Below are 25,137 nucleotides of genomic sequence, written 5' to 3' on the forward strand. Positions count from 1 at the left end.
ATAGAAATATGTTTATGATTCTAGGAATGGTCAGCGATAGGCCAAAGAATAACAATCTGGCCAATTCCTCTGTGGATCTTTTCTTTCTGAATGCACGGGCTTGATTACAGGTGGCATTCAAAACACAATCCCTTTTTTCCTGTAGGTCCAGAGGAAGACGAGATCGACTTCACTTCTCCACCCATGGCTTCACACGAGCACCTGAAATACCGCTATAGACCTCGCTGTGTACCTGCCCTTTGCGGCGCTCATGAGTGGAGACTTTGTCTTCGGACCCACTCACAAGAACCCACTTCCTGTGTCAAAGCGCCTCTCGCATTCCACACTCGCCATCACACCATCTATTTTTTCCTCATTTTGTCCCTGCATCCCTCTCTTTCTCTCTCTCTCTCCCTCTCTCTCTCTATGGGGGGCTTTGTCTGTGATGGGAGGAAAGCAACAAAACGAGGATTCATGTTTGAGGGTTGAACATGATCCACACGTTCGCAAATAGCAGTTAAAAGGGAATGACTTTTTTGGCAGGACATTGTCACTATTTGTGAGCCCACACGCAGACAGACGGAGTGCGAGGGACGCAGCAGATGTCTATGGGAAAACTAGTCTCCCATGTAAAATAAAGGCATCCGGATGTGACGTCAGAGGACTGTGAGATAACGCTGGTCAACACATTTAACTGCAATGGGCATTAGTCACAAATACACTTTCTGAACATGCCCATACTTGTTATTTGCTGGATCAGAGAAGAGTGAAGCAGTTTCAGTAAGGCCAAACAGAACCGCATCTATTCGAGAAACAGGATTTGTAGTGGAAGCAATTTGAGCGCTATAAAGAGTTTGTTGAAGGCATTTGGAAAGCGTTTTCAGCTTGACCCCATGTGAGGGATTACTCATAAAGCATGAATGAAACAAAGCACAGCAGCCTGTATGCGCTTTGCGATGGAACAACGTTGTTTTAAAGTTAAAAGCGAAGGAAAAGGTAGTTTTACTGACTATTGGGTCTTTTAAAGACTGGTTTGTAGCCAGGAGATGAGTCAGAGAAAGCCCTAGTCATTGGCTGCCTACAACTCTGGGTCAAGTGTGTCACAGGCCTCAGCCATTACGAGACTGTTGACTTATGTGTCAGTGTTACCTTTAGCAACTACGCCTCCACCTGTCTGGACAGCTCTTCACGCAGGACTGGTATTAAAAGTGCATGTAAGGTAGGACTGCACAATAAAAGGAAAGGGCAAAGTAAAAGCTTTTTTTTTTACACACTGGTCAAAACAGCAACCAAGGCAATTACAGTATTAAGAGATACACCGTGTATTTTGAAGCAATTTTGGCTTGAACATAATAATTTACTTTTCTGATCACAACAGAGTATACTGGGCATCTGCAACCACATGGTTTCAGATCCACATGAGCCTCTTTGGACCATGCTCTGGTTGCTCTTCTGCAATTGAGTGAGTCCTGGTGAAGGCCAAGTTTCGACAAGCTTTAGTTATTATCTAAAACTCGACATAGTCCCCTTTGGTTTAGTCCAATTCAATACTGGTCTAATTCAGTTCTTATATTCTCTAGCCTCGACAGATACAACTTTAGCATTTTTGGGGCAAACTTGGCTCCTTACGTCAAAAAAGTTGCAGATTCAGGCTCCATATTAAAATACTATTTACTTGGCATACTTACATAACCAGATGTCACACAATTCACACAGGCAATTATTTTACTGTTGGCAAACAAGAGCCTCCAATTTACACATCGGCTTTAAATTTAACGATTAGTAAATGTGTGAATCTTTGTCCAGAATCGTTACTTTCTGCATATACGTAACTCCCACCGTGTAGCTTTGACTGAGATTGCAACAACATTAATAGCAGCACTCTGTGCAGGCCTCCTTTAAAGAGTGCCTATACTGTACACAGTTAAGTGTGTCACACCTGTCTCCATCCGTAGTCTTAAAGACAGATTAGGTCAGCTGGAGGATCTTTGGCTCTGGCTGCACCCACTGACACTAATGATCTGCTGAGAGCGCTGGGGACCGGAGGCTGCTATTGGGACAAATTACGTGAGGGACAGACGGGACAAGTCTATACGTTTTGAGGGCAAATGAAGGCCTGTTTTAGTCCATATCAGGTGGTCATTACTTCAAATGGTCTCATACATTACTGTAATAGAGCTGTTTGTTATTGTTAAGGAAATAGTAACTTGTGAAAAAAGAATAGCCTCAAATTCTAACCAGTGCTAAAATTGGGACTAAATTTAGCACTGGAATAGTCCAAGTTTTCAAACTCTGGATAACTCGTGGCAAAAACACACCGGCTCCAAATCACGTCAACTAAAACCAGTGGTGGGACCTAAAAGGAGGCACATCCAACCCATCTAAGCATTGCACAGCAGAGATCCTTCATCCCATTCAAGAAACGGGGACGAGGATGGATTACTAACTATGCAATTTGGGTGAATGCCCTCGGGCCCTGGACCCGAAGAGGCCCTTGAAAACAATGCGTTTAAGGAACACCAATTAGTTCTGGGAAATTCAGCTCTTAAAAGGCGGCTGTGGCTAATCTTTAATTTTCATTTAAAGAGATTTGGGATTTTTGTAGGGCACGCTGGAGGAGTGGAGCACTGTAAAAGTTTTTGGAATGTGTCTGAAACCTAACAGACCCTGTAATGGAAAGTTTAAAGCATTTAAACTATTGCAAGCGCAAACACTGGCCTGAAGGAAGCAGACGGAACAGTGCGTGTTGGCTATAAATAAGTGAGGACCGGCATGCAGGAGTGAAAGTTTTGCTTTTCTTAGGGGGAATCTGCATTTGACGTGGAGAGGCCTCTTGGCTTGACCCTTATGTGTGCCTATGCTGGAGCCCTAAGAGATTATGTAAGGTTAAGAAAATGCTTTATAACAATTGAGCGGGGGGCATTAAGAGTTCCTGTGTCCGTCTGCTCAATGTCGTTTCTGTTCAATCCACAATGTTACTAAAATATGTCAAAAGGCGGGGGAAATATTGATCACACTCTCCAATCTCATATAAACCCTATAATAGAATTAGACACCGACAACACCAAGTCTTATCTTTGCTTTGGCACAGAATGTTTTTACCCCCAGACCAAATATGGAAGATTGTGTCATTATTCCAAACAAAAAAAAAGACAAAGTTTTGAGGATAGGGGAGTGTTCGACAAATATTTTCCAAAAAGGAAGCAAATCAAACATGACAAGGCGATAGATCTTGGATGAATTATTGAGCACTTTGCCACTACGGGAATGTCTGCACTGATAACGACCGTGTTGTTTCAGTTCAAAAGTAGAGATGGATGTGGCTGTTTTTGGATGCTCCACTTTCTTTTCAATGATTCAGTGAGTTTCACCTCCTCCTCGCGGGATAAATCTAGAACCACGGTGGCGGAAAGTGTGGGCGTGCGCTGCCGGAGCCTATGAGGGGGGCATCTTGCGCGTAAAAGCTTGGCGTGGATGGTTCCGGAGAGAAGGTGTCGGGAGAGAGAGAGGTGGTGATGGAGGGAGGGAGGGAGAGATGGAGGGAGGGAGGGATGGAGGGAGGGGGGGGTCCGCTTGCATGCCTAATCAGCTCGCCTTCCTCGCGATTCCCGATGACATCATGCCATCCCCGAGCATTCGCACCGCATCGCCGTTAACTTCCCCCGTTACCCCACCCACGACACTCTGCGTACACGCACACGCAGTCATCCTGTTAACCAAAAAAAGAAAAAGAAAAAGAAAAAGCAGCGTGATGATGAGAGTAGAGCTGTGTGGATGGAGGATGCCCCGGGATGGAGCCCAAACCTCAAAGCGGGACAATGCGCCGCCAGTTTCAAGGAACGTGTGCGCTTCACAGGTTGGACGCCGGACAGTCCCTTACACACACACACGCGCGCGCGCAATATGGTCCAGGACAAGTGTTGTGAGAATCCTGGGAATAAAACTCCGGTCCAAATTAGGGGCGCAGGATGTGAGTGGGTGACACAGGCTCCACATACAGAGGCGCCGTATAATCAGGTCCAATTAGAGATTACCCGCTAATTACCGCCACGCTCAGTCACATGCTCGCGCACACACACACACACACCTCCTGCCACAGTAAACCCGTCTGAGAGACACAAAGGCGCGTGTGAAAGCGGGGGGTGGGGGTGCGCTGCACGGTAGCCGCCAGCCCATGCCAGCCCCCCCTTCATCCCAACGGGAGTCAGAGGCGGCCAATAAAGGCTCATATCTAGGTCGAGTGTCGTTTCTTTTTTTTCTTTTTTTTTTGGGTTGCACTCACGTTAATGGAAGATCGCACTCACTAAACACTTAACAAAGAGAGGTGCTTACCGTGGCGGCGTAAACGAGTAGCGCCGTCAACGCGAGTAGCCGAGGCAGCTTCATGGTGAGCCTCCCGCCGCTGCCTTCTCAAGGTTCAGGGAGGTGTGCAGGGGATGGGGAGGGGGGACGGACAAACGCCGCTAATGCCTCTGCCTGCTGAGCTCAGTGTCCGGGGTATGGTCTCTCCAAACTCCAGTGCGCGAAGCGGGCGTCCCCTCCGTGGCGGCTCGTTTTTAATCCACGCTGTGTCGGGGAGAGAGATCGCTTCGTTTGCTTCTGCTCCCGTTCAACCCAAAAAGCAGGAGACTTGTGCCAGGCCCTCCCCTCCTCGCTCCGAGTTCTTGCGCTCCGGGACCCGATAGATTCACTAACCTGCTCCTCTCCGCGTCTATTCCCCCCGAATACGCACACGCTCTTGTTTCTCCTCCCCCTCTCCGTCCGTCGAGGGCAGGATGATCCGTATGGCGGCGGTGCCTGGCCTGGGAGTCTGGCAGGAGGAGGGTTGAGCGTGTGTGCGGCTCAGAAGGCTGTGTGTTTAAAAGAGGTGGGGGTATCTCCAGCAGTCAGGGCGAGGATGCCCCCTGCAGCTCGCCCGCGCACCAACACGCATCAAAGTACTTTTAAATACACATAGCCAGGCTCAGCCCCGCGGTGCGTTCATGGCTGCTACGGATTAGTTTAACCCCTCAGCCAAATGTGGCAAGATGTTAGCGACTGATCTTACCCAGTGGATTTGATATAACTAATAAGATCAGTTTACCAAGCCAATAGCTCTCAACTGCTGAGTCTACAGAAAAAGTTCTTATTACACATTCATAAGAATGAGAACATCTACTGATATCTTCCTGTGTTTTTTTAGTGAGTGAAGCCTGGGATGGGATTATGCCCCAAATAATGTAAGGCCTGAGAGATTTCCACATAATCCTTGCTTTTTAAACTTTGTAAAAAATAAACACTTTTCTGTCTCTGGCTAGATTGCTGCAAGAAATTTCAGCTTGGCAAAATAAATGGGTTTGTTCTGTTACCTCTGCTCAGGTAGTGGCCGTATGTTTTAGAGGTGAAATATAGGCTATATTACACTGTTAAAAGCTTTCAATATGGCTTAAACTTTTACATCCTCAACGTGATTGGATTTAGACATAAGCAGTTTTCTTTTGCTCCGAGTCTAACACGTGTGAAGACCATGTTATAGCTTGTGTGCCATTACTAGGCGCAGTCACTGGAACAAGTCCCAACAGTGTTATAGTCAAGGCTGCCCCATTAAAAGATGCCAGCTACATTAATCAGTCATGTTTATAGATCCCAGTGTACCAAAACAACGGCCCCAAAACAATATCAGCTCCTCCGATCTTGATGTTAAACTCAACAACAAAATGTAAAGAAAACAAACACCTGAGACTGTGAAATTTTCAAAGTTTTTTTTTGTTCAGTTTGGTTTTCAAAATAAAGATCACACAATTGTTTAGAGACAATCTACAACAGGAGTTACAAAAAATAGTTGCCCAGGCAATAAGCATACACAGGTTCTGTTAACTATACACATATGGTTACAGTGTGCTCGTAGTAAATATACACAAGGCTGATCCAAATGTACACCGCACTATCAGCGGGATGCCTCTCTCACCCAAAAGGACATGGACAGTATGATACAGCACTTACAGCACTAGAGAAATGCAAAAAAACACATGAATCTCCTCTGTACAATCCAGGGCTTCCCCCAGAAAACAGGCATGAGCGCAGAGGGTCAGCTTGACCTGTCTCATGACACATTTCATGGGGCCAAGCGTTCCTATAAAAAGAGCTTAAAAAAGGTCAAAAGAAAAACTTTTTAAACAAATGAGAAGACATCACTAAATAGAACAGAATATGTCCAATTGGGATTCAGTGGGAGATCAATGACTTAAGTTAAGCAGTGACAAGATAAAACCAAGCGTGGCGAATCTTTGTACAAGTACTACGCTGTATAGAAAGGGCTTTTCAAAACAAAAATTTGATATTACAATTTACAATATACAACAACTCATATGTCACAACCAAGGAGGTGAGAATATACACTGAAATGCACAGGTTTTTTCTAAGATTTTTTTAAGGTGAGTTTTTTTTTCCTTTTCTTCTCATACCAAAAAGGGTGGTAAAGCACTTTTACATTACAAGGGTTTACAAATGTACAATTATACAGTCAGAAGTATGTGGTCACTACTAGGATACATTATAGATACAGATTCAACATCAAAAACCAGAAAAACTACAAAGTTTTATATATATATTTATATATATATGCAAAGGTCTACACCAAGTATACACGATATATTTATAGAAGCAAGACCAGAAACGAATCTCCCATGCTAAATGATCTGTCTGCTGGTTAGCCGATGGCGCGCGTGTGTTTCATCTATGATTCAGTGAAGTCAGACAAATTAAATATTTCTTCCATCTCATAGTGGTAAATATCTATAAGGATGGGAGGAGGGACAGTAGGATTGTGGCGCAGCAGTAGCAAAAAAGTGAAATGATTTCAGTTTGTATCTGATGAAAAGCGAATTCAACATAACAATTCAAAGCAAAAAAAAAAAAAAAAAGAAGGTGGGAGTGGATGGATGAGAAAGCCAGAGTTCTCACCTCTGTCCACTCCCCTGCTCTCTTTCCCCGCTTCCCCTAGTTCAGCAGGCCAGGGCTCGGGTGGGGGAGGGGCCACGCAACATCTCAACTAAGGCTCCTCCTGTAAGGTTGTCATGGAAACAAGGGATTGAGGGGTACTCCTTGTCCTCGGTAAGTACGAGGCGAAGGGGAAATGAGGAATGACACTCTCCGAAGGGTCAATTAGAGTCGGGGCTGGTGGACATGACGGCGCGGAGGATATCAGTGAAAAGGCAGCTGACAGACATGATTTCAGGGGAAAGGGTTCAGGGCGAGAAGGGAGGGGTTTACATGATCCCGTTTGGTGGGCCGCAGAGGGGACCCAGGTCGACGCCGTTCTTCATGTAGTACTTCTCCAGCTTGGCCAAGATGTGTTTGCCGTACGTGTACTTTCTCAGGGTGGAGATGTGGGGCCGGATCTGAAAGAAGAGCTCAACGTAATCGGCACATTGAGGCCAAAATCATAGAGGATGCTGTCAAACACGTTAGTTATTGTGATTTACTATGAAATTTTGTATGGTTTATTTGTCTACAAGGTCATTAGCTGCAAAGACACTACGCTGGAGCAGAACGATTTAAAAACAAAATACCCAAGTGCAACTTCAAAGCATTTGTGGTTTAGTTCAAACTCTTCAGTTCACTGTGTGGAATGTTAACAGTGTAACAGCCTGAGGAGCATTAATGCTTGTGAGAACCCAAAAACCTACTACTGAACTAACAAAAATATGCAGTTCAGAACATTTTGTTGAGATCTTAAACACAAGGTGGAGAAAAGACACATGGTGCATTTTTCTTTGTATCACTGAAATCAACTAACCTTGTGCATTACGATTTTGCGCTGTGTGGGCTCAGCCACATCGATCATCTTCTGCACTACGTAGTTGGCATACTGGTCCTTCATCATCGTGTATAAGGCACTGTGGGGGCCCTCAGTCAAACTGCAAACCTCGTCGATCAGCACTGCACGCTCCGCTCGGGAAGCATGGGTCACACACTTCTCGACTACATTACTGGAAGAATAAGAAAAAGAGTTTAATCATCTTCATTTTGCATTTGGCTAGTAATCAGTATTCGATTAGGAAAGGAATTCAATATTCAGATGAAAAAGCTTGTTTTACCTTGCAAACTTGTGTTGGCTGAGGCCCAGTACATTGCCTCTGATCTCAGCCACTATCTTGCTCTTATCCTCTGCTCTCCCATGCTCCAAAACGTGCTGGATCACATAGTTGCCATACTGGTCCTGAAAGAATAAAGAACCACACAAACACATTTACCAAAATGTGAAGAGACCAGCTGGTGCGCTTGACGTCAAAATAAACTCAGCCAAAATCTTGGTGCACTGAGACGCTTATATCAAAGATTCAACATAAGGCCTGTTTATTCAGAAAACACTGTGAAACTGAGACTCTGTGGAAGCTGCCAGGAGCAGTGGACGTGTTACCTGCACGAGCTGCTCTGTGTGCTGATGGAGCTCCTCCAGGATGGGCAGCGTCTGTTCCGGAAGGCAGTGTTCTAGAATGCGCTGGATGACTCTGCACCCATACGGGTGAGTGGAGAGGGCGAAGACCTGCAGGACAGCCAGACATTAGAGCCTGCTAGTAAAACAGAGTGCTTCACTCTGGCACCGAGGTCGGAGTGTACTCCGACACTGAACAAGTTTATCTTCAGAGGCTAAAAATTGTTTCCCATAACAAGTTTGTTATTATTGCACCACCCAAACTACACCTGCAGGCAGATGAAAGCAAATACTTGACATGCTTTCAGTTACGCAAACAAATCTGTACTGTACAGTAGATATACACAATGCAAATACGCTCAAGAAAGACAAACTGTTTAAAGGAGAGTGACACGACAAGAGCAGTATGAAGTTTGACACAACCAGCCCAAATGTATGTATGTATGTATAACAGGTTATGGTAATGTAACATTTAACTACATGATATATCAAGATGACTGGTGCGACTGGTTTCTGTTGCCATGACAACATACCGTGTCCCTGGATGAGCGCGTTTGTGTGTATGCATTTCGGCAGTGACAATATGCTGCCTGCCTTAAGGCTGCGACAGTGTGTACACGAGTGAAGTGTGTGGATGTCATTCATGCTCAGCCCGGCTCACAGTGAGTGCAAGAGGAAACGGTGACTGTGCAGCACACAGGGACCAACCTGTCCCTTGAAGGCGTCTATGATGAAGTGCAGAGCGTGCGGCTGGACACACTCGATGCACTTCTGCACCACGTGGTTACCGTTCTGGTCCTTCACACACTTCAGGACGTGTCCATCCAACTCACGCACCATCTCACTCTGGAGGGGTGACAAGAAGACAACCGTGAGGCACAGTGTGGAGAGGGACAGGTCAATGCTGGGAAATCAAATACTGCCTAAAAGCATTTTACAAGAGCTCCTTCATTTTTCACCGTAGCTCGAAGCCCAACAAATAACACTGGCTTTATACAGTACAACTGCCCCTAAGACCTGAATTATATTCCATTACGAGTGATGGATGTGCCTCTCTTTACAAAGAACCTTTCACAGACCGAGCTGTGCAAAACCTGCTTCCTGTAGTTATTGGTTATAGCCTCAAGTCACACACACATGGTGGCATCATTAAGCATACCGATTACAAGGAAGGGAAATATAATCTGGAGAATTAATAATATGCAACATTGTGCTACAAATACCATCTTTATGACACAAAACTTAATCAGGCAGGAATCAAAATAAACATGTAAATGTCATGAATAATTGCATTACACATATTCTGACACTGTTGACAATAGGTACACTTAATGACAGTGTGGATTACATAATGTACTTACAATGACTTGCTGATCTGAAGGGATGAACTCCAGAGCTTTCTGAATGACCCTGCAGCCGTACATCTGCAGCGCCAGAGACAAGACATGGCCTCGAATCCTCTCCGCTAAGGCCAGCTTCTGGTCCAAGCTCCCAAACTACCCCATACAAACAAAATGTTACAAAAGTACAACACTGATTTGTTTGCTCATGAGCTCGTTTCTCATCACACCTCAAAGAACTTCTGAATGACATAATTGCCAAAGACGTCCACCATAAGTTGATACGCTGCTTGTAAGATTTCACTGAAGACCAGCTGGCGCTCTGCTGAACTGGCTCTCTCCAGCTTCAACTGAATAAACCTTAAGACAGGAAAAAAAGAATCCAGTTATATAAACCTCAGCTCAAACAAAAAACAAACCCTGGCACCATTTAGCAAAAATCTTCCATTGTACTCACAAACTAGATACCGTTAATGCCAAAGAATTGAGGGGATTATTAAGTCCCATGATGATTCACTGAGGTTGATCAAAGTGGGTTTTGCATTTGACTAGCAAAATAAAATACCTGCTTCCATGTTGGTCTTGGCTGAACTCCATTATGTGCCCAGCAATGTCTCTGAGTTGGAGGTTGGGATAACGGTTGTTCCTGAAGTCCTCCAGTAAACGACTTCGGCCGGACGGCATCACATCAGACATGCCGTAGCGTAGCCGTGACGATGGAAACAACTGGCTGCTGGGGGAGAAGAGGGAGGAGCCTGAGCTGGCGGCACTGCGGTACTTGGCCTCTGCTCCTGGGGCTGCCGATATGAAACGCCCACTGCCATTGGTCAGGCCTCCTGGAGGACAGATCGAAAGTTGAGCACATTATCGTCCGTACCTCTTCACAAAGACTGGATTCATTGTGATGTATTTATATTATATCAGCACTTTTAAATTGCTCGTCATGTGAAAACCACTTACCAAGATTAAGGTTGGATGAGGAACTGTGATTGGACAGTGAGGGTGGAGGAGTGAGTGAATGGGAGGGACCCTGGTTCGGTAAAGGCATTCCTACAGGTCCCGGAGAAGGACTGAAACCCAAGGTGCCATTATAAAAGCCTCCGTGGCCGATGGGGGTGAGGCTGGAGGGTGTTCGTTTATACAGCTCACTGTTTCCTGTTAGGGAATCCCTTCGCGACCCGCTTCCACCACTCGAGTTGGCCACTAGAGGGAGCCAAACAAGAGAGTAACCCAATGATGGTCTGTTGGTCTGTTGCTACGGTGTTGCATTTTAAATGTATGAAAAGTGCTATACAAATAAACTTTGATTGATTGAATTATCAAAATGTGTGGACAGTAATCATTTTGAACAGTTCAATTGAAAGAATGTGATTGTACCTGCAGTACCAAAGCCTCCAAGAGAGCCGAGTGTGGCCCCTAATGAGGAAGAAGCCGGCTGATTGAAGCCCAAGGAGGCAGAGCCTGGTCCGGGCTGAGCAGAGCCTTGTGAGAACAGAGAGGAGCTCTGAGATGAGGAGCTGAGGGAGGATGAACCGTAGAAGGAGCTGCCCCCAAGTCCACCCCCCGGGCCGCCCTGTTGCTGAGGCTGCTGCGATGTCATGGCACGAAACGGACCGTTGGCTCCACCACCAAGACCACCGTTGGCACCACCTGCTGAGGCCGCTGCAGCTGCCACTAAAGCAAAGAGTCGCATCATGAGTGTTTTCATATCGTGGATGATATGAAGCGCTCCGTGTCCTTCACATGGTCATGCACTCGGCAGCGTTGCTTAAATAGCTTCTTGTCGTAGTGCCTTGTGTTAACTGTGCACTCACATTTGCCCAAGGCCTGCTAACGGAGCCGATACTTTAAAAAATACGATATCGGCCACAAATATCCGATCCGAAGCTTAGAACTTGGAGAATTCAATCGCTGTAAGCTAACGAAGCAGAAGCACGCTAATGTTAACGTCAACTAATCAAGGCTGGGACAGAAACTGATACAAATACCTAAAGTAGCCTAATAAAATAAAATAACCACTGGTGAAGTGGCCACGTGTTTAAAGGAATAGGTCACTGTTTTTACATACTAAGATATGTTCTTACCTAACCTTAGCCGAGTTAATATATACCCGTCTGGTCTTTGTCCGTGCGCTCTGTCACGCAAACGGAGCACATACGCAGCCTCTCCCACATGTCATATAGCTCCAAAAAAGCTCACGATAGAAGCTACCAAGCTCTTCCATGTGTTCCCTATTTAAATAAAGTTACGTGAAGTGTTTTCATGCGAAGTATATTTACACAGAGATGTAACATGTCGATTTTATAAGCAGATAAAAAGGGGTACTATATTGTGAGGCGTAATGATACGAGGAGCACCACGTCCGCGCAGTAACTCCTAAAGGTTATTGACGGAAGTGAGCGGGGGAAGTCTTTAGGAGTGGACGCTGTGCTCCTCGTATCATTACGCCTCATAATATAGTCCCCCTTTTTATCTGCTTATAAAATCGACATGTTACATTTCTGTGTAAACATACTTCGCATGAAAACACTTCACGTAACTTTATTTAAATAGGGAACACGTGGAAGAGCTTGGTAGCTTCTATCGTGAGCTTTTTCGGAGCTATGTGACATGTGGGAGAGGCTGCGTATGTGCTCCGTTTGCGTGACAGAGATTGCACGGACAAAGACCAGACGGGGATATATTAACTCGGCTAAGGTTAGGTAAGAACATATCTCAGTATGTAAAAACGGTGGCCTATTCCTTTAAGAAATAACTGATCTAATATATTTGTAATGATCAGATGACTTCATGTGAGTTGTTTATATTAATGTAACCTAAAGCCTGTCATAAACCCAAGGATATTTAGTGTAGAAAAGTCCAGGGATCCTTGTTAAATGTTAATCCATTAATTGATCAATAGATTTAATGGATCTGTAACATCATGACAATAAAATATGATTTTATTGATCTTAAAATGGAGAAAAGAGTTAATTAAATTTTTCACTCAGAGAAAGACACTTTTGAGGAAGTCTCTGGGTAATGGTAAATATCGTATTTCAGGCTCGATACTCAAAACCCGGTTTCGGAAGCAAAAAAAGTCGGTGCATCTCTAATTATTTCATGTAACCATATCCTGACTATTGTTCATTATTAAACCAAAGCCGAGATAGATCCTTCACATTCTCTGGGTTCTTACCGGCTTGTGCAGCAGTTGGAGATATAATGACAGAGGCAGGGGCCATGAGGCGGACTGGCCCACTCCGAGCTCCAGTGTTTACCACCAAGGCCCCGGTCTGGTCATAGTAGGCGGCAGGAGCCAGCACCGGGTAACCTGGGAACACACACAATATGAAAGTGGTTTGCTCTCACAAGTGCACCCTTTAGGCTGATGTGTGGTTCACTCACCAGGGACGCCTGCAGCTAAACCCTGCCCAAAAGCAAGGGCCGAGTTCACTGCTGCTGCAGCAACCAGTTGGTCATTCTGCTGACCCTGCTGACCTTGACTAGGGGTCAATGGTCGTTGGTTACCCCCTCCACGCATTACCTAAATATGGAAAATAAAATTGTGTGTAGTGACTGAATATTGTACACAGCTGACACTTCATCTCCTGAAGCAGAATTAAAACATCTTAAGCCTGGCAAACTGACCTGCTGCTGGTTCTGCTGCCCCTGACCTGCTGCCTGCTGGTTGGCCGAGTTGTTGGCTGCAGCTGCTTGCTGCTGAAAAAGGTTGGCTGGGTATACCCCCCATGGAGTCACACCGTAGTACTGGGGAGGCATTACTGCTGGACCTGTTGAGTGGGAAAAACACAGAAAAAAATCATAAGACATTTAAGGCATCCTGGATACAAGTACAGCACGTTTAGTGATCGTATTATATGCACACCTTGTGCAGGTTTGAGTAATTTTGTATTTTGGACCATCTCCCACTCAAGAACTCAGCAGCACAGGTAAGAGTCAATTTTAGGGGTCATTGAAAGGAAACCTCCACCGAGGTTAGTGTTTACAGCCCCAGCTTATTTGTTTTTATTGATGGTAAAAGCAGTGCCACCGCTCTCATTATGCGCTATAGACGCAGGGCGAAGTGCACAAAGAACAGTGTTTGGACACACAGTGTTCAGCGATCTTAAACATCTTTGACAAAAAAATTGCTTCGCATTCAATGATGACTAAGAAGAAAGAAATGGCCAATAGGGACAATGCATAGTCTCTAAATTCTTACAACTGAAGACAAATTCATCCGAAATTGAGATGTCCTGACTAAATGTTGGCAGGTTGTAGTGTCCTCCGAGCCTGTGCACACAGCGCTGAATGAGAAGAGATGATTGGATGCTGCAGTGTGAGGCAAGAAGAACGCTGGTTGAGAGCGGAGCTGGCGGTGAGTTACCGGGTTGACTGTTGCTACATTAGTGTTACTAAAATCGCAAGCAACAATCGAACTGTCAAACATGTTGCATTCTTATGATTTGAGTTTTATAAGGCTGCGACCCAACAAATAGTCATAACACAATCGCACACGAGGAGCGCCACGACAAATAGGAGAAAGGCTTATTTCCAAACTTGAGGAGAGGCAAGTCAGGCACAAAATTGGGATAAAACTCCTCTGGTGTGTCCTCGGCTTTAATTGGCTCTCTTGAGCCTTTTACTAACATGCACATTCAGACGCTACCAGACGGTTCATTCACTAAGGGCGGCTCATTTCAACACAAGCCTCCACAGTTTTGCCAACCCAGGAGATACTTCCAAGGCCCGAGTGCGGCTCAGGCGAAAGGTTGTCCAGAAAAAGTGTGAGGAATGAGCGTCTCATAAAACCCTATGCGCCACAACACTTGCTAAACATCCCACAAAGAAAAGTGATGCACAAAGTATCTAAAGAACTTTGATAATTTCTTCAGTTAGCCTTGAGGGTTTATTTAATACTAATAGCCAATATTAAAGCATGAGCCCCCGCACTCCTTGCCCCCCCTCCCCATTCCCCGTGCAGCGCACATAGACACTCATGCAAAATACTAAAGTACCACAGGTGTGCACCGGCCTCACCGAGGGTAGCTGCTGCTGCTAGTCCAGCAGCATAGGGATCTGTTCCAGGCGGTGCAGTACTGATGATATAAGGATTGGGCACAAATGCTGGGGCCAAACCTGTACAAAATGAGCACAATTACCCCAGGAAGAGAAATCAAGAAAATAAACATTTTATTTAGGTGCACATTACTTAGGCAGGCATCAACAGCATCAAAGATGGTTCAAGGCCAATACTTCAAATTAATTCTCCATCTATTGCCGTGGGTTTCAAACTTTTAACCGGTAACATTTTAAAATATTCAAATAAACCAGAAACAAGACATGACTTAAAAGCATTACTTAAGCATAAATCAATCTCTAGTTAAATTTAATAATACAGCAGGTAAGTGCCACCCTGAGTGCAATCTGAAGAAGCCAATGGTGGTGCATAGTTGGTTTCTACGTTTCACATAGAAATGAACATGAATGAATTTGATAATGAACTTAATGGGGAAAAAAAGACTGAACGTCTGCATTGATATTTTAGGCTTTTGCTCTTTTAGCCACAAAAAGATTGTTACTGAAAGAACTCCTCTTAGACAAGTTCCACAGTTACTGTTCACGTGAACAGTGACAAGTTCCACTGTTTGTGTTCACAGACACTCACCGATGTGAGGTTGCTGAGCTGCAGCTAAGGCATACTGCTGCTGTTGGGCTGCAGTCAACTGCTGCACTGCAAGGGCATTATTTCGCTGAAACAACTGCAAACAAACAGTTCATATACAATGTAAACATCACTTTTTCTTCAAACATGACATGTTTGCTTGGGCGACTGCTGCTCCCACCTGCTGCTGGTTGGTGTAATCAAATAAACCCACAGTGGGTGCAGAGTCCATCTGCATCTGAGAGTTGTAGTCAAACTGTAGAGGCTCCATCACTGACTCCATGTGGTCCATGGTAACACCACCCTGCTCCACACCAGAGAAGTCCTCTGGAGGTTTGGGCCCGCCACCTCCCAAAGGGGCAAGGCCCTCAGCACCAACGCCTCCTGGACCTCCCAGGAGGTCCCCTTCCGGGCCTGGAACCTGCATGTTACCCGGAGGACGGCTACAGTGGGAGCAAAAACATGATGTGTTAGAACGTATGACGATCTTAGTTGTTTGTTCAGTTTGTTCAGAGAGAGAAACAACTCTGTTCCTCTTCAAATAATAACTGCAACTGAAGAAAACTTGCCAATCGCCATAGCTGGAGTTAACTTCAAAACTATTCTCTCAAGACTAGGGCTGGGCACCGTTAAACGGGCGACGGTGGTGCAGTTGGTAGAGCGGGTCGTCTCATGATCGTAAGGTCGTGGGTTCGAATCCCAGCTCCCACAAATGCTTCACCCTACTTGCCTCCAGTGTCTGCGTGCATTGGTGTATGAAAGAGAGTGAATGGGTGACTAGTTCCTTACGCTTTGGGCCTGATAAAGGTAGTAAACCGCTATTTAAGTTCAATTCATTTACCTACTTTGTGCCGACCGAATGCTCCGGTAAGGGGTGAAAAACTATTTTCTTTCTTAGTACCTAGTTTCAGTACTTTGTTCTGTCCATTTAAGACCGGCAGTGGCTCTAAAACGCAACATGAACACATGAGCGTCTCTCTCGGTTTCTGGAGAAGAAATGTGCCCTCAGATAATTAGCCGCTTCAGCGCAAATGCAAGTGTCCCTCACCTTAAAAAAAGCCTTTTTGAGTAAGAGCAGGTCTGGGCCAGACTACAAGACTACATCAGGACTGAATGTGAAACTTTACTTCTTGAGCATAGATAAGCGCACTGTACGGTATTGACAAAGACCACCAACATTATATTTACCATGCGCATTGCGCACACGTAACAGGGCAGAGCAGAGAGCACTGTGCTGCCGCAGCGGCGTGAGGGGAACAAAGATTGTCTGATACAGAGTGAGCGCTCACTGTGTATCAGACATATTTCGTATAAAGATCCTTCAAAACGGAGACAGTTAATCATTTTTGTTTTATAGAGCCAATAATGCTTTAAACATGTTTTTAAGTTACTTTGAAGGACATTTGCACCAACCATAAATGATTAGAGACCGAGCGCTCTCACTGTGTAACTTTGACGAAGTGCATTTGTTTTGTCCATGTAGTCAAGAGATCGTCTATTCAGCCCCATTCATTGTACTGGTCTTTCCAATCTCCTCCAACAAAGCCTGTGTTTTGAAAGGGCAAAAAGGCGGGATGCCCACATGCGCAGGGCAGGCATAGCGGCCTGATTTGATCAGCCCTGTGTCTCTATAGCCTGTCCATCCATGGGAGAGGATCTCTCCTTCTGTGGTTCTCCCAAGGTTTCTCTTTTCTCCCACTGGGTTTGAGTGTTTGAGTGCTGGACAGCCGAAGGACGGGGGACACCCACTTAAATGGACTTTATATTTATGTTTGCCTCGTCTTGTTTACAGTTTTGTTTTATTGCCTTAATGTTTGTTGCAGCCCTGTGAGGCAACTCCTGTTGATTGATTGAAAAGGCTGCCACTTTTTAGTGATGTGCAAAAACCAGCGTGGTTAAAAATATGACACCTAGCCCAGCGTTGTCACATTGGTCATAGCGATTTCTAGAAAAAAATAAAACTCTTTGGAGCAAGGCTTTTAAGCAGTGGTAGGGAAGGTCAAAGTGCTCATTGAAACACTGTTTACCAAGTGTCTTTTGGAGTCCACGAGGGGGGTGTCAGCTCCCCGCCATGAGGACCATAGAGAAGTGCGCTCCTCGCCCATTGCTTTTGTCGCAGCTGGTGTTTAGAAAACTTTAGAAAAAAGTGTCATGGTGTGGAGTTGGTCTGTCCCTGCAGCTCAGGAGGCAAGAATGTCATTTTGCTCTTTTTATTGCCACTTAAGTGGAAATTGAACTCAAAACATGAAGTTGCATCTGGCCTGTGTTGCTTCTGTTGTGCCGTTTTAGGGCATTCAACGTTAGGTATTGAAAAAAGTACCATTCAGGTACCGGTATGAAATAGCAGATATCGTTAAAGCAGTGATATCGGGGGGGAAAACGGCACCCAGCTCTACTCAAGACGCATTTCCATAGGACCTACTTTCCAGCAGAGAAATCAATACTGAATCGTACCCAAAGTCTTTGACGTCAACATCCAGGCCATTCTGTACAGGTAGTCCATTAGGATTTATCACATCACTAATAACATCAGCTTCTGCTTCAGACAACTCCTTTAACTTTTCCCCTTCAAACACTGCCTTCGGCTTCTCCCGCTTCTCCTCTTCCCCCTCTCCATCCCGTTGACCCTGTTAAAGACATTACAGACACAATAATAGCGTAATGTTTGTATTTTTACAAATCCATCCGTATGGCCTTATTTCAACAAACATAGGATCTTACATAAGGCCCTTTTCGGAGACAGGGATCCAGTTTATCAGCCGGTGAGGAGGAGAGGACGTACTCCACCATGCTTACTCCCAGACCTCCGCTCTCCGACCGCGGGGACATCACAGAGCCCACGCCAACTTCACCTCCTCCGTGAAAACCCTGTCCGGGCCGACGGGACACCATGATTGGCTGCGAAACTGAATGATCTGCCACACAATAAAAGGACTCAAGTTGACCAGCAATACTCTTTCAGATAAATGTACCAATGACAGATCAAGTTCAGAGTTTATCTAAAAGTCTTTAAGTGTCCCAAAGCTGCAGATAAGGGATAAAATTAAGTACCAGATGCACCCCATGCGCTGTCCCTCCACTGATCCAAAAAGATCCCTTTAGGGCCGTCCTTCCCAGAGTCATCCGTTTCCCAGAACTTCTTTCCAGTGAGTAACTGCTGCAAGACACATGAGAAAAATGAACTTGAAGTTAGTTGAAAGCTTATTAACCTTATGAAAATGACACTTTAAGTTTAAGTTTAACGTTAATTTGTGGTTCAAAGAAATAAATGAAGGCTCAATTTAAGATAAACATTTGAGGAGCCAGTTTTTCCTATTAACAGAATTACACTTTCCCCAAGTCGTATCTACAAAGAAAATGTATGAATTACAAAAAGGATCATTAATATCAGTCACTGGGTCCATGATCTCTCTGTACAAGACCAAAAATTTCCTCAAAAACAAAATAATTTTTCCTCCATATAATATTATAGGCCATTAGAATGCTGTGATATCACCTGCAACCCAGCAATACTAATTATAAAATAGAGTCGTTGTCCTGTAGTACTTTTTCCCGGTGCGGGGGACGAAGGTGCTGCAGGGGGCTGGCGCACATAACTGTGTTGGTCATGTTTCAGAAGCGGCGAGACGAGTGGCAGAGTTTAATTTACAGTAGATAAAAAAGTAGTTTGGTTCCCTTTTGTGTGTAAAACGTAGGCTACTGTAAATGCAGCTCAATGGTTAGGAGGAGGAGATGAGAAAGGGCAAAGAGGAGCGACACTGACAGCCTGTGCTGCTGCTCGAGTGCGTAACCCGCCCCGCACCGCGCACACCTCCCGGCCTGCCCAGGTGCATACACGTGCGCAGTGCAGGCAACCTCTCGCACGCGGCGCACTCCTCTCAGTGCTGCTGGATGCACTGCGCTCTGACCGGGCCTTTAATATGTACATCAGGTCAACAATTCAAGTAAATTGCTCGGGCTTGCGTTGGGCTTTACACCCGTGGGCCTGGGTACGGGTGGATTTTTGGGCCTAATGTAAACTCTATTCCACTCTATTTATTATTCAAAACGCAACTTCTAGTGTTGGCGTTTGGCCTTTGGAAAACAGCCAATAGGAAGAAAAAAAAACCTGGATTGAGGGGGGAACTCTATGAGCAAGACATGTGACTCCAGATAAACTAATCTGACGGCGCTGGTCCGTTTGAGCTGGTTCGAGCAGCAGACGAGGACGTGGTGACCAGACACCACACATACGAGAAAGACGACGTAAACCGAGCTCAAGATGAGGCTAAATTCCTACAGTGAGTCCCAACATTTAGGCAATGTCATCTCTTAAACTGCATAAAGCACAACACATGATGTATGAACATGTGCGTTTGAACTAAACGGTAACAGCTGATATGCAAAGCTTAAACAAAAACAATGCCGTAGGCCGGTTCTACATTTTGCTCAAAGCCTGTTCACCATCTCCTTTTGTCTTGGAGTTCCTGTTATTCAGGTTTGACTCAGTGGGTCATCTATCATATGTCTGCTCAGTCTGGTGTTGAAGTCATTTGCATACACATAGGGAAAGTGCTGCAAATGAGCGTTTGCTAAAGCATTATGATCCATGCAACACACTGCTGCGCTTGACAGTCATTTTGGCGGTTAATGACACAAAACGGCAGCTTTGGACCTTTACAACTCAAAAGTTTCTTGTGATTAAGCGTCAACTTTGCAAAACACACCACATTTGCTCCAACAAGAACAGTCGGGATACTCTGATATTCTGTATTAATAAAGCTAGCCTGGCACCTCAGTTTTTAAATGTCATTTCCATGCACAGAACATTGAGACGCCCAGTGATCCGTTAATCATTACAGCGTTATATGATGTCAAGCACTTCACATGTTGAATGTCGCGTTAATATTTATGAATGGTTCATTAGAAAACACACGGCCGAGAAGCAGCATGAAACAAAATGCATTCAAAATGACTGCAGTGCATAGTTCCCATTCAGAACACATGGCAGCCTATAAATTATACACACACACAACCACAGCACATTACACCATATGTAAATGCAATCCTGTTGTTCTATGTCAATTGTTGTCGTCTACCATATTTTACCTCTTATTTGTTATCTTATTTATTTTAATATTCTTATGCATGCCCCTAAAAAGCCTTGTAGTTTAAAGTTTAGAGCTTATTTTCATCTAAACTCTGTGTTATATGTTTTTATGTTTAATGTTGCACGTCTCACCAAGAAAAAATCCTAGTTTGTGAACCGGTTTATAAACAATGGCAATAAAAATTATTCTGATTCCCGAAGGCAACATAACAAGGGTGAAGGTGTCTTGCCCAAGGACACAATGGCAGTATTCAATAATGGAGTTGGGACATTCAGGTTGATGAGCCACAGCGACTTCTTTAATGTAGATAAATGTTTGACTCTCACTGGGTCGCCAATGAACAGAGTCTGAAGATGCATAAACGTGATTACCTCTCCCATGGCGCGTCCCTCCAGAGCCAGAGCCTGAAAGTCATGGTTTAGCTCATCCATGGACCGCACCTGAATAAGACACAAGTTGACTCTGGACGTCGTGGCGTTTATTGTAACATGTGTTTAGCATTAGGGCCACACACCTGACTGTCGTGGATGTTGTCTCCAGTGGGCCAGCGGTGTTTGCCGGGCTGTTCACCGTGCTGCCGCTGAAAAAAGTAGTCCACCATGGCATCATCCTGGGAACGTCCAGCACCAGCCACACCCTGAGCAGAAACATACAAAACATGAACATAATATCCTCAAATTACCAGCAACAACACTCGCAAGCTCTCAGTGGATTTGTAAATCTTGCCATGCAGACCAGCAATATTTAACCAAAGCAATCGAGAACAGATTCAGTGCAAAACGCAAGAAAATCCTGCACAATATTAGAACCTGACTATCTTTTGGAAATCTGATACGAGCGGTTTAATTCAGAGTAAACATCAGCGTTTGTGCTTCTGAATGGGTTATTTCTAAATGTAAAGCGCTAGCGTTTCACATTTTACATTGCTGAAAAGTATTTAAATAACATTTTAAACAAGCAAATGTGATCCCAAGAGGAGCAAACATGTTAAATACATAATAAAACTAAATCAACATTGAAAAGTGCAAATGCCATAAGCTGCACAATGAGGAACATATGGTTATTCTGAATGTAACTGTTACATAGGTGAGAATCCAGGCCTGCAAATAAGTTATTTATATTTTTTTTCACGATTGATCGATTAGTCTTTTCAGCTCCAGCCAAATCAGCTAAACTTTAGACAGTTGGGCTTGAACAGACCAGTCGACCGACCCATTATCACGTTGTTGTTGTTGTTGTTGTTGTTGCACCGCCGTCTCTAACGGACAGTTGCCCAGAGGGTCAAATATACAAGACACATTTCCCTATGAGGACAATTAAGTCTACGAATGCAAATTCACAGATCACTTTAGTGTATGAGCTTTAACAAATGAATTAGTAAAATAACTGTAAAGAGCTTGTACAAATGAGACCTTTTTTCGTCTAATCCAGGAGTCGCCAACCATTTTTCTGTGTGAGCTACTTTTATTTCATGAAACAGAAGAGAGCAACTTATGCTTTGGGGACACTTGAGAAACTTTGGGAGTTAGGCGAAGGACAGGTGATATTTAACACTGCTCTAAACTCTGTAATTAACTCATTATAAAAATTCATTTACAAATGTAAAAGACTTGGAAATGGCTGGAGAGCAACTTGTGGCTAGATCCCTGGTCTAATTGTTCCTGTTGTAACTTCCCAAGTAGTGTTTAATCAGTTTGAATAGTTATTGTGTTTTAGAGAAGTGACTTCATAAGACCAAATCAAACACTAGTACCTTATATAAAAACTCCAATATATTCAAAGAAAGAAGTGTTGCCTCTTGGCGCTCATTCTGGACTGGACACAGTGGCCACAGTGGCCCGTGTTTACAGCCTCAGTTGTACATTTATAACTGCACCTTGTGAAAAGGTGTCTTACCTGCTGGCTGGGGGGTGTGGCCTGAGGGGTCTGCCCTGCTGGAGGGGCATGTCCTCCGCTGCTCAGCACCACAGGCATGCTGGGGGATGTAGATCTATGGTGGGGGCTGAATGAATCCTGCCAGAGCACTGCTTTCCTCTTCAACACACACACACTGCTCATTCCACCACAGCCTGCAGAGAAAACACGGGTCAAAAAATAAAACAACAGGACGCAGAGCTTTTACTCATCCGATAGTGATTTGAAAGTCAACTTTTTAGAGTAAGAAATCCTAAAACTCCTAAAACTAATGAAACAAAAACTACTAGATATTCTATGTTTTCATAAACCTGAAGCAATGTTTCCAGAGTCAAGTGCATATATTTTTGATTGATTAAAGCTGCTTCAGAGCTTAAATCAACAGTAGCACAATGATGACTGAATAACCAACGTGTTAAATAAATCTGCACAAATCATTATTATATTCTATTTGAGTAAACAAAGTCTTAGGCATGTAATTAAAGTTGATTTTACGAAGTGACAATCAACTCCTCAAAGATGATGGCCCTCCAAAGTAAACATTATCTAACCATTCACAAGTGCGGCAGGAAAAATGATGAAGTCAAATCAGGTAAGTTTATAGAGAGAGCTTTTGGTTCATTTGTGCAGTTTCTCAGTGACGGTTTACCCGCCTAATCAAGTTCATGCTGTTCTTTTGACAGAAATTTGGCTGGTTATGAAATACAGTGCGGCCATAACATGAAGTGGGCGCAAACCAAGAAAAGCAAAAGCTCACTCATTGACAAACTGGTCTTCTATTACAAACTCAAACAGCAATAGAAGATATGACATGAGGTTATAAAACTGAAATATGGACAAATTGATGAAAGTACCAAATACTGCTGAGACCCGCGCTGGTCATTTGAAAGGAGAGGCTTGTGACAGGGTAATGAACAACAGCCAATTTTAGTTACGATCAATAAACCCCATTTATAAGAATCACATGTTCACATATAGATCAAGATTTGGGCTCGTACAAGCGATTTGGAGACTTAACGCAGTCAAGTGAAACAAAAAGTATGACCAGTGTTTGTCATTTGGACTTGGGAATGAGACCATGATATAACCCAGTGCCATGAAAACGCATAGACATTGGGCCCAGCTATAGAGGAAATTCCACAGTTACCATGGAGATCTGCCATCTTTGTAGCTGTTAGCATACATTCCCATAGACCAACATTAGTTAAAAACAGCATAAAAAGTGGACGAAAAAAGCAGAGGAACAACTCCATTAACTGCTGATAAATCCATCTAACTCACTGTGGCGTCCAGGTGTTTTAATGTGAACAATAACTCCAGTATTTTAACTTTTAAAATCTCCATTTGTTTACAATTGCTGCTAATCTGACGGGAGCAGGAAATTCCCTAATAGCTCTGTGGTTTAGGAGATATGTGTATTTAAAAACTTTTATTGAACTTCTGCTAAAATCACCAGTGCCACATGTATTTCCCTACAGGCCATGGAGAATTTACAAGCATTTACGGCAATACGGTAATTTACCTTTTGCAAAAGTCTCTCACATTGTCACCACTCATTCTGGCACGCATGGCCCTCTCCCAAGATGTGAAACCGAGTGCAACACACCCCCTTACGTAAAAGCCACTTGAGACCACTATATAGAGCAAAACATTCCCCCCCTTCACGTCAACCTTACAGATATTTTAAGATGCCATTTACGTTCATCGAGTCGAGTGTGTGATTGCGACGCTCCGGAGTATGAAACACCCGGAAATCCTCCACCTCAGAGCAGCCACCGTCCCCACAAACCGAGGCTTGTTACGGTGCAGTTTTTTTTTTTTTTTTTTTAACTTTAGCGAAAGGAAACGTGCACCGTGTTCCTTAAGCAATCTTGGTTAATCATTATTCAGTCACCGGAATCAATCCACCGCATACCGGCCACAGACAGGGGTGTGACAATACATGCAGCCAGCCAACCTGCAGCTAGCAGCACGGAGGAGCACACAGACTAAACATACCCCACCAACGCGACGTGACACATCAAAACGACACACAATAAGTTGGAGATAGAGGGGGGAATAATCGTGATAAACACCGGGGTTTCTTCCGTTGCATATCCGCATGTGATCAGGCCGCTGTCGGTTTGTTTTGGGGGCTCGCGGTTCCTGTCTACCAACAATAACACGGCCTCCCCGACACAAGCTTACACCGGGTGTCAAAACATGGGGTCTAAACTGCATTTTACACCCCCGTACCCCCGTGCTAACATGGCCGTGGCGTTATTAACACCCCCACAGTGCTGTCTACCTGTCTGCAGTCCCCGCAACCCCACGGGGTCCCGGTGACGCGGATGCTAACAAAGGCCCGAGAGCTGTCTGGAGCGGAAGACCGATACAACGGGAGGAAGGAGGGAGCAGAAAGGGAGGCTACCGCTGCTGCCTGAGCTCACTGAATAAACTCGTTCAACCCGTCCTAACGCCGCCATCTCGAAAATACCAGGCCCGACGTGTGGACGACTGTCTGCTGTCACAACCCTGTCCGGTTAAAAGACGGTGCTTACCGGCGGAGAGGGTGGATGGTCGCGGATATCGGCCCCAGTTTCTCTCCGACACCCCAGGCTTTCACTCCGACAACATGGCGGCTCGAGTCGGAGGAGCAGGCAGGAGCGCTGCATGATGGGAAGGGATGAGAGAGAGCGTGCGGTTCATTGCGCCAACCAGGAGGGGAGGGAGGTCACACACGGACCGGGCTCTTTGTTATGTTTGTAGAGT

General features: G+C 44.7%; 2 protein-coding genes across 2 annotated transcripts in view; both read right to left on the minus strand.

The window, feature by feature from the left end:
• Positions 1 to 4,846, minus strand: part of sdc3 (syndecan 3) — a 40,942-nt gene extending 36,096 nt beyond the window's left edge. The window contains exon 1 of the mRNA XM_079570485.1: positions 4,312 to 4,846. Coding sequence (XP_079426611.1) covers positions 4,312 to 4,365 — 54 coding nt within the window. The 5' untranslated portion in view covers positions 4,366 to 4,846. The remainder of the gene's footprint in view (positions 1 to 4,311) is intronic.
• Positions 4,847 to 5,726: 880 nt separating this feature from the next.
• Positions 5,727 to 25,089, minus strand: pum1 (pumilio RNA-binding family member 1). Its single transcript, XM_079570642.1, is given in 25 exon segments — positions 5,727 to 7,358; positions 7,757 to 7,949; positions 8,058 to 8,179; positions 8,381 to 8,506; positions 9,104 to 9,241; positions 9,757 to 9,891; positions 9,966 to 10,095; positions 10,301 to 10,571; positions 10,696 to 10,938; positions 11,113 to 11,409; positions 12,914 to 13,048; positions 13,123 to 13,261; positions 13,366 to 13,508; positions 14,758 to 14,856; positions 15,386 to 15,479; positions 15,564 to 15,825; positions 17,837 to 18,009; positions 18,104 to 18,297; positions 18,434 to 18,539; positions 20,844 to 20,912; positions 20,987 to 21,109; positions 22,369 to 22,518; positions 22,520 to 22,541; positions 24,927 to 25,012; positions 25,015 to 25,089. Coding segments are annotated over 25 exon segments (3,642 nt in total). The 5' UTR covers positions 25,075 to 25,089; the 3' UTR covers positions 5,727 to 7,226.
• Between the last annotated feature and the right edge of the window lie 48 nt (positions 25,090 to 25,137).

This window comes from Gobius niger, assembly GCF_951799975.1.
Source record: "Gobius niger genome assembly, chromosome: 14".
Lineage (NCBI taxonomy): Eukaryota > Metazoa > Chordata > Actinopteri > Gobiiformes > Gobiidae > Gobius > Gobius niger.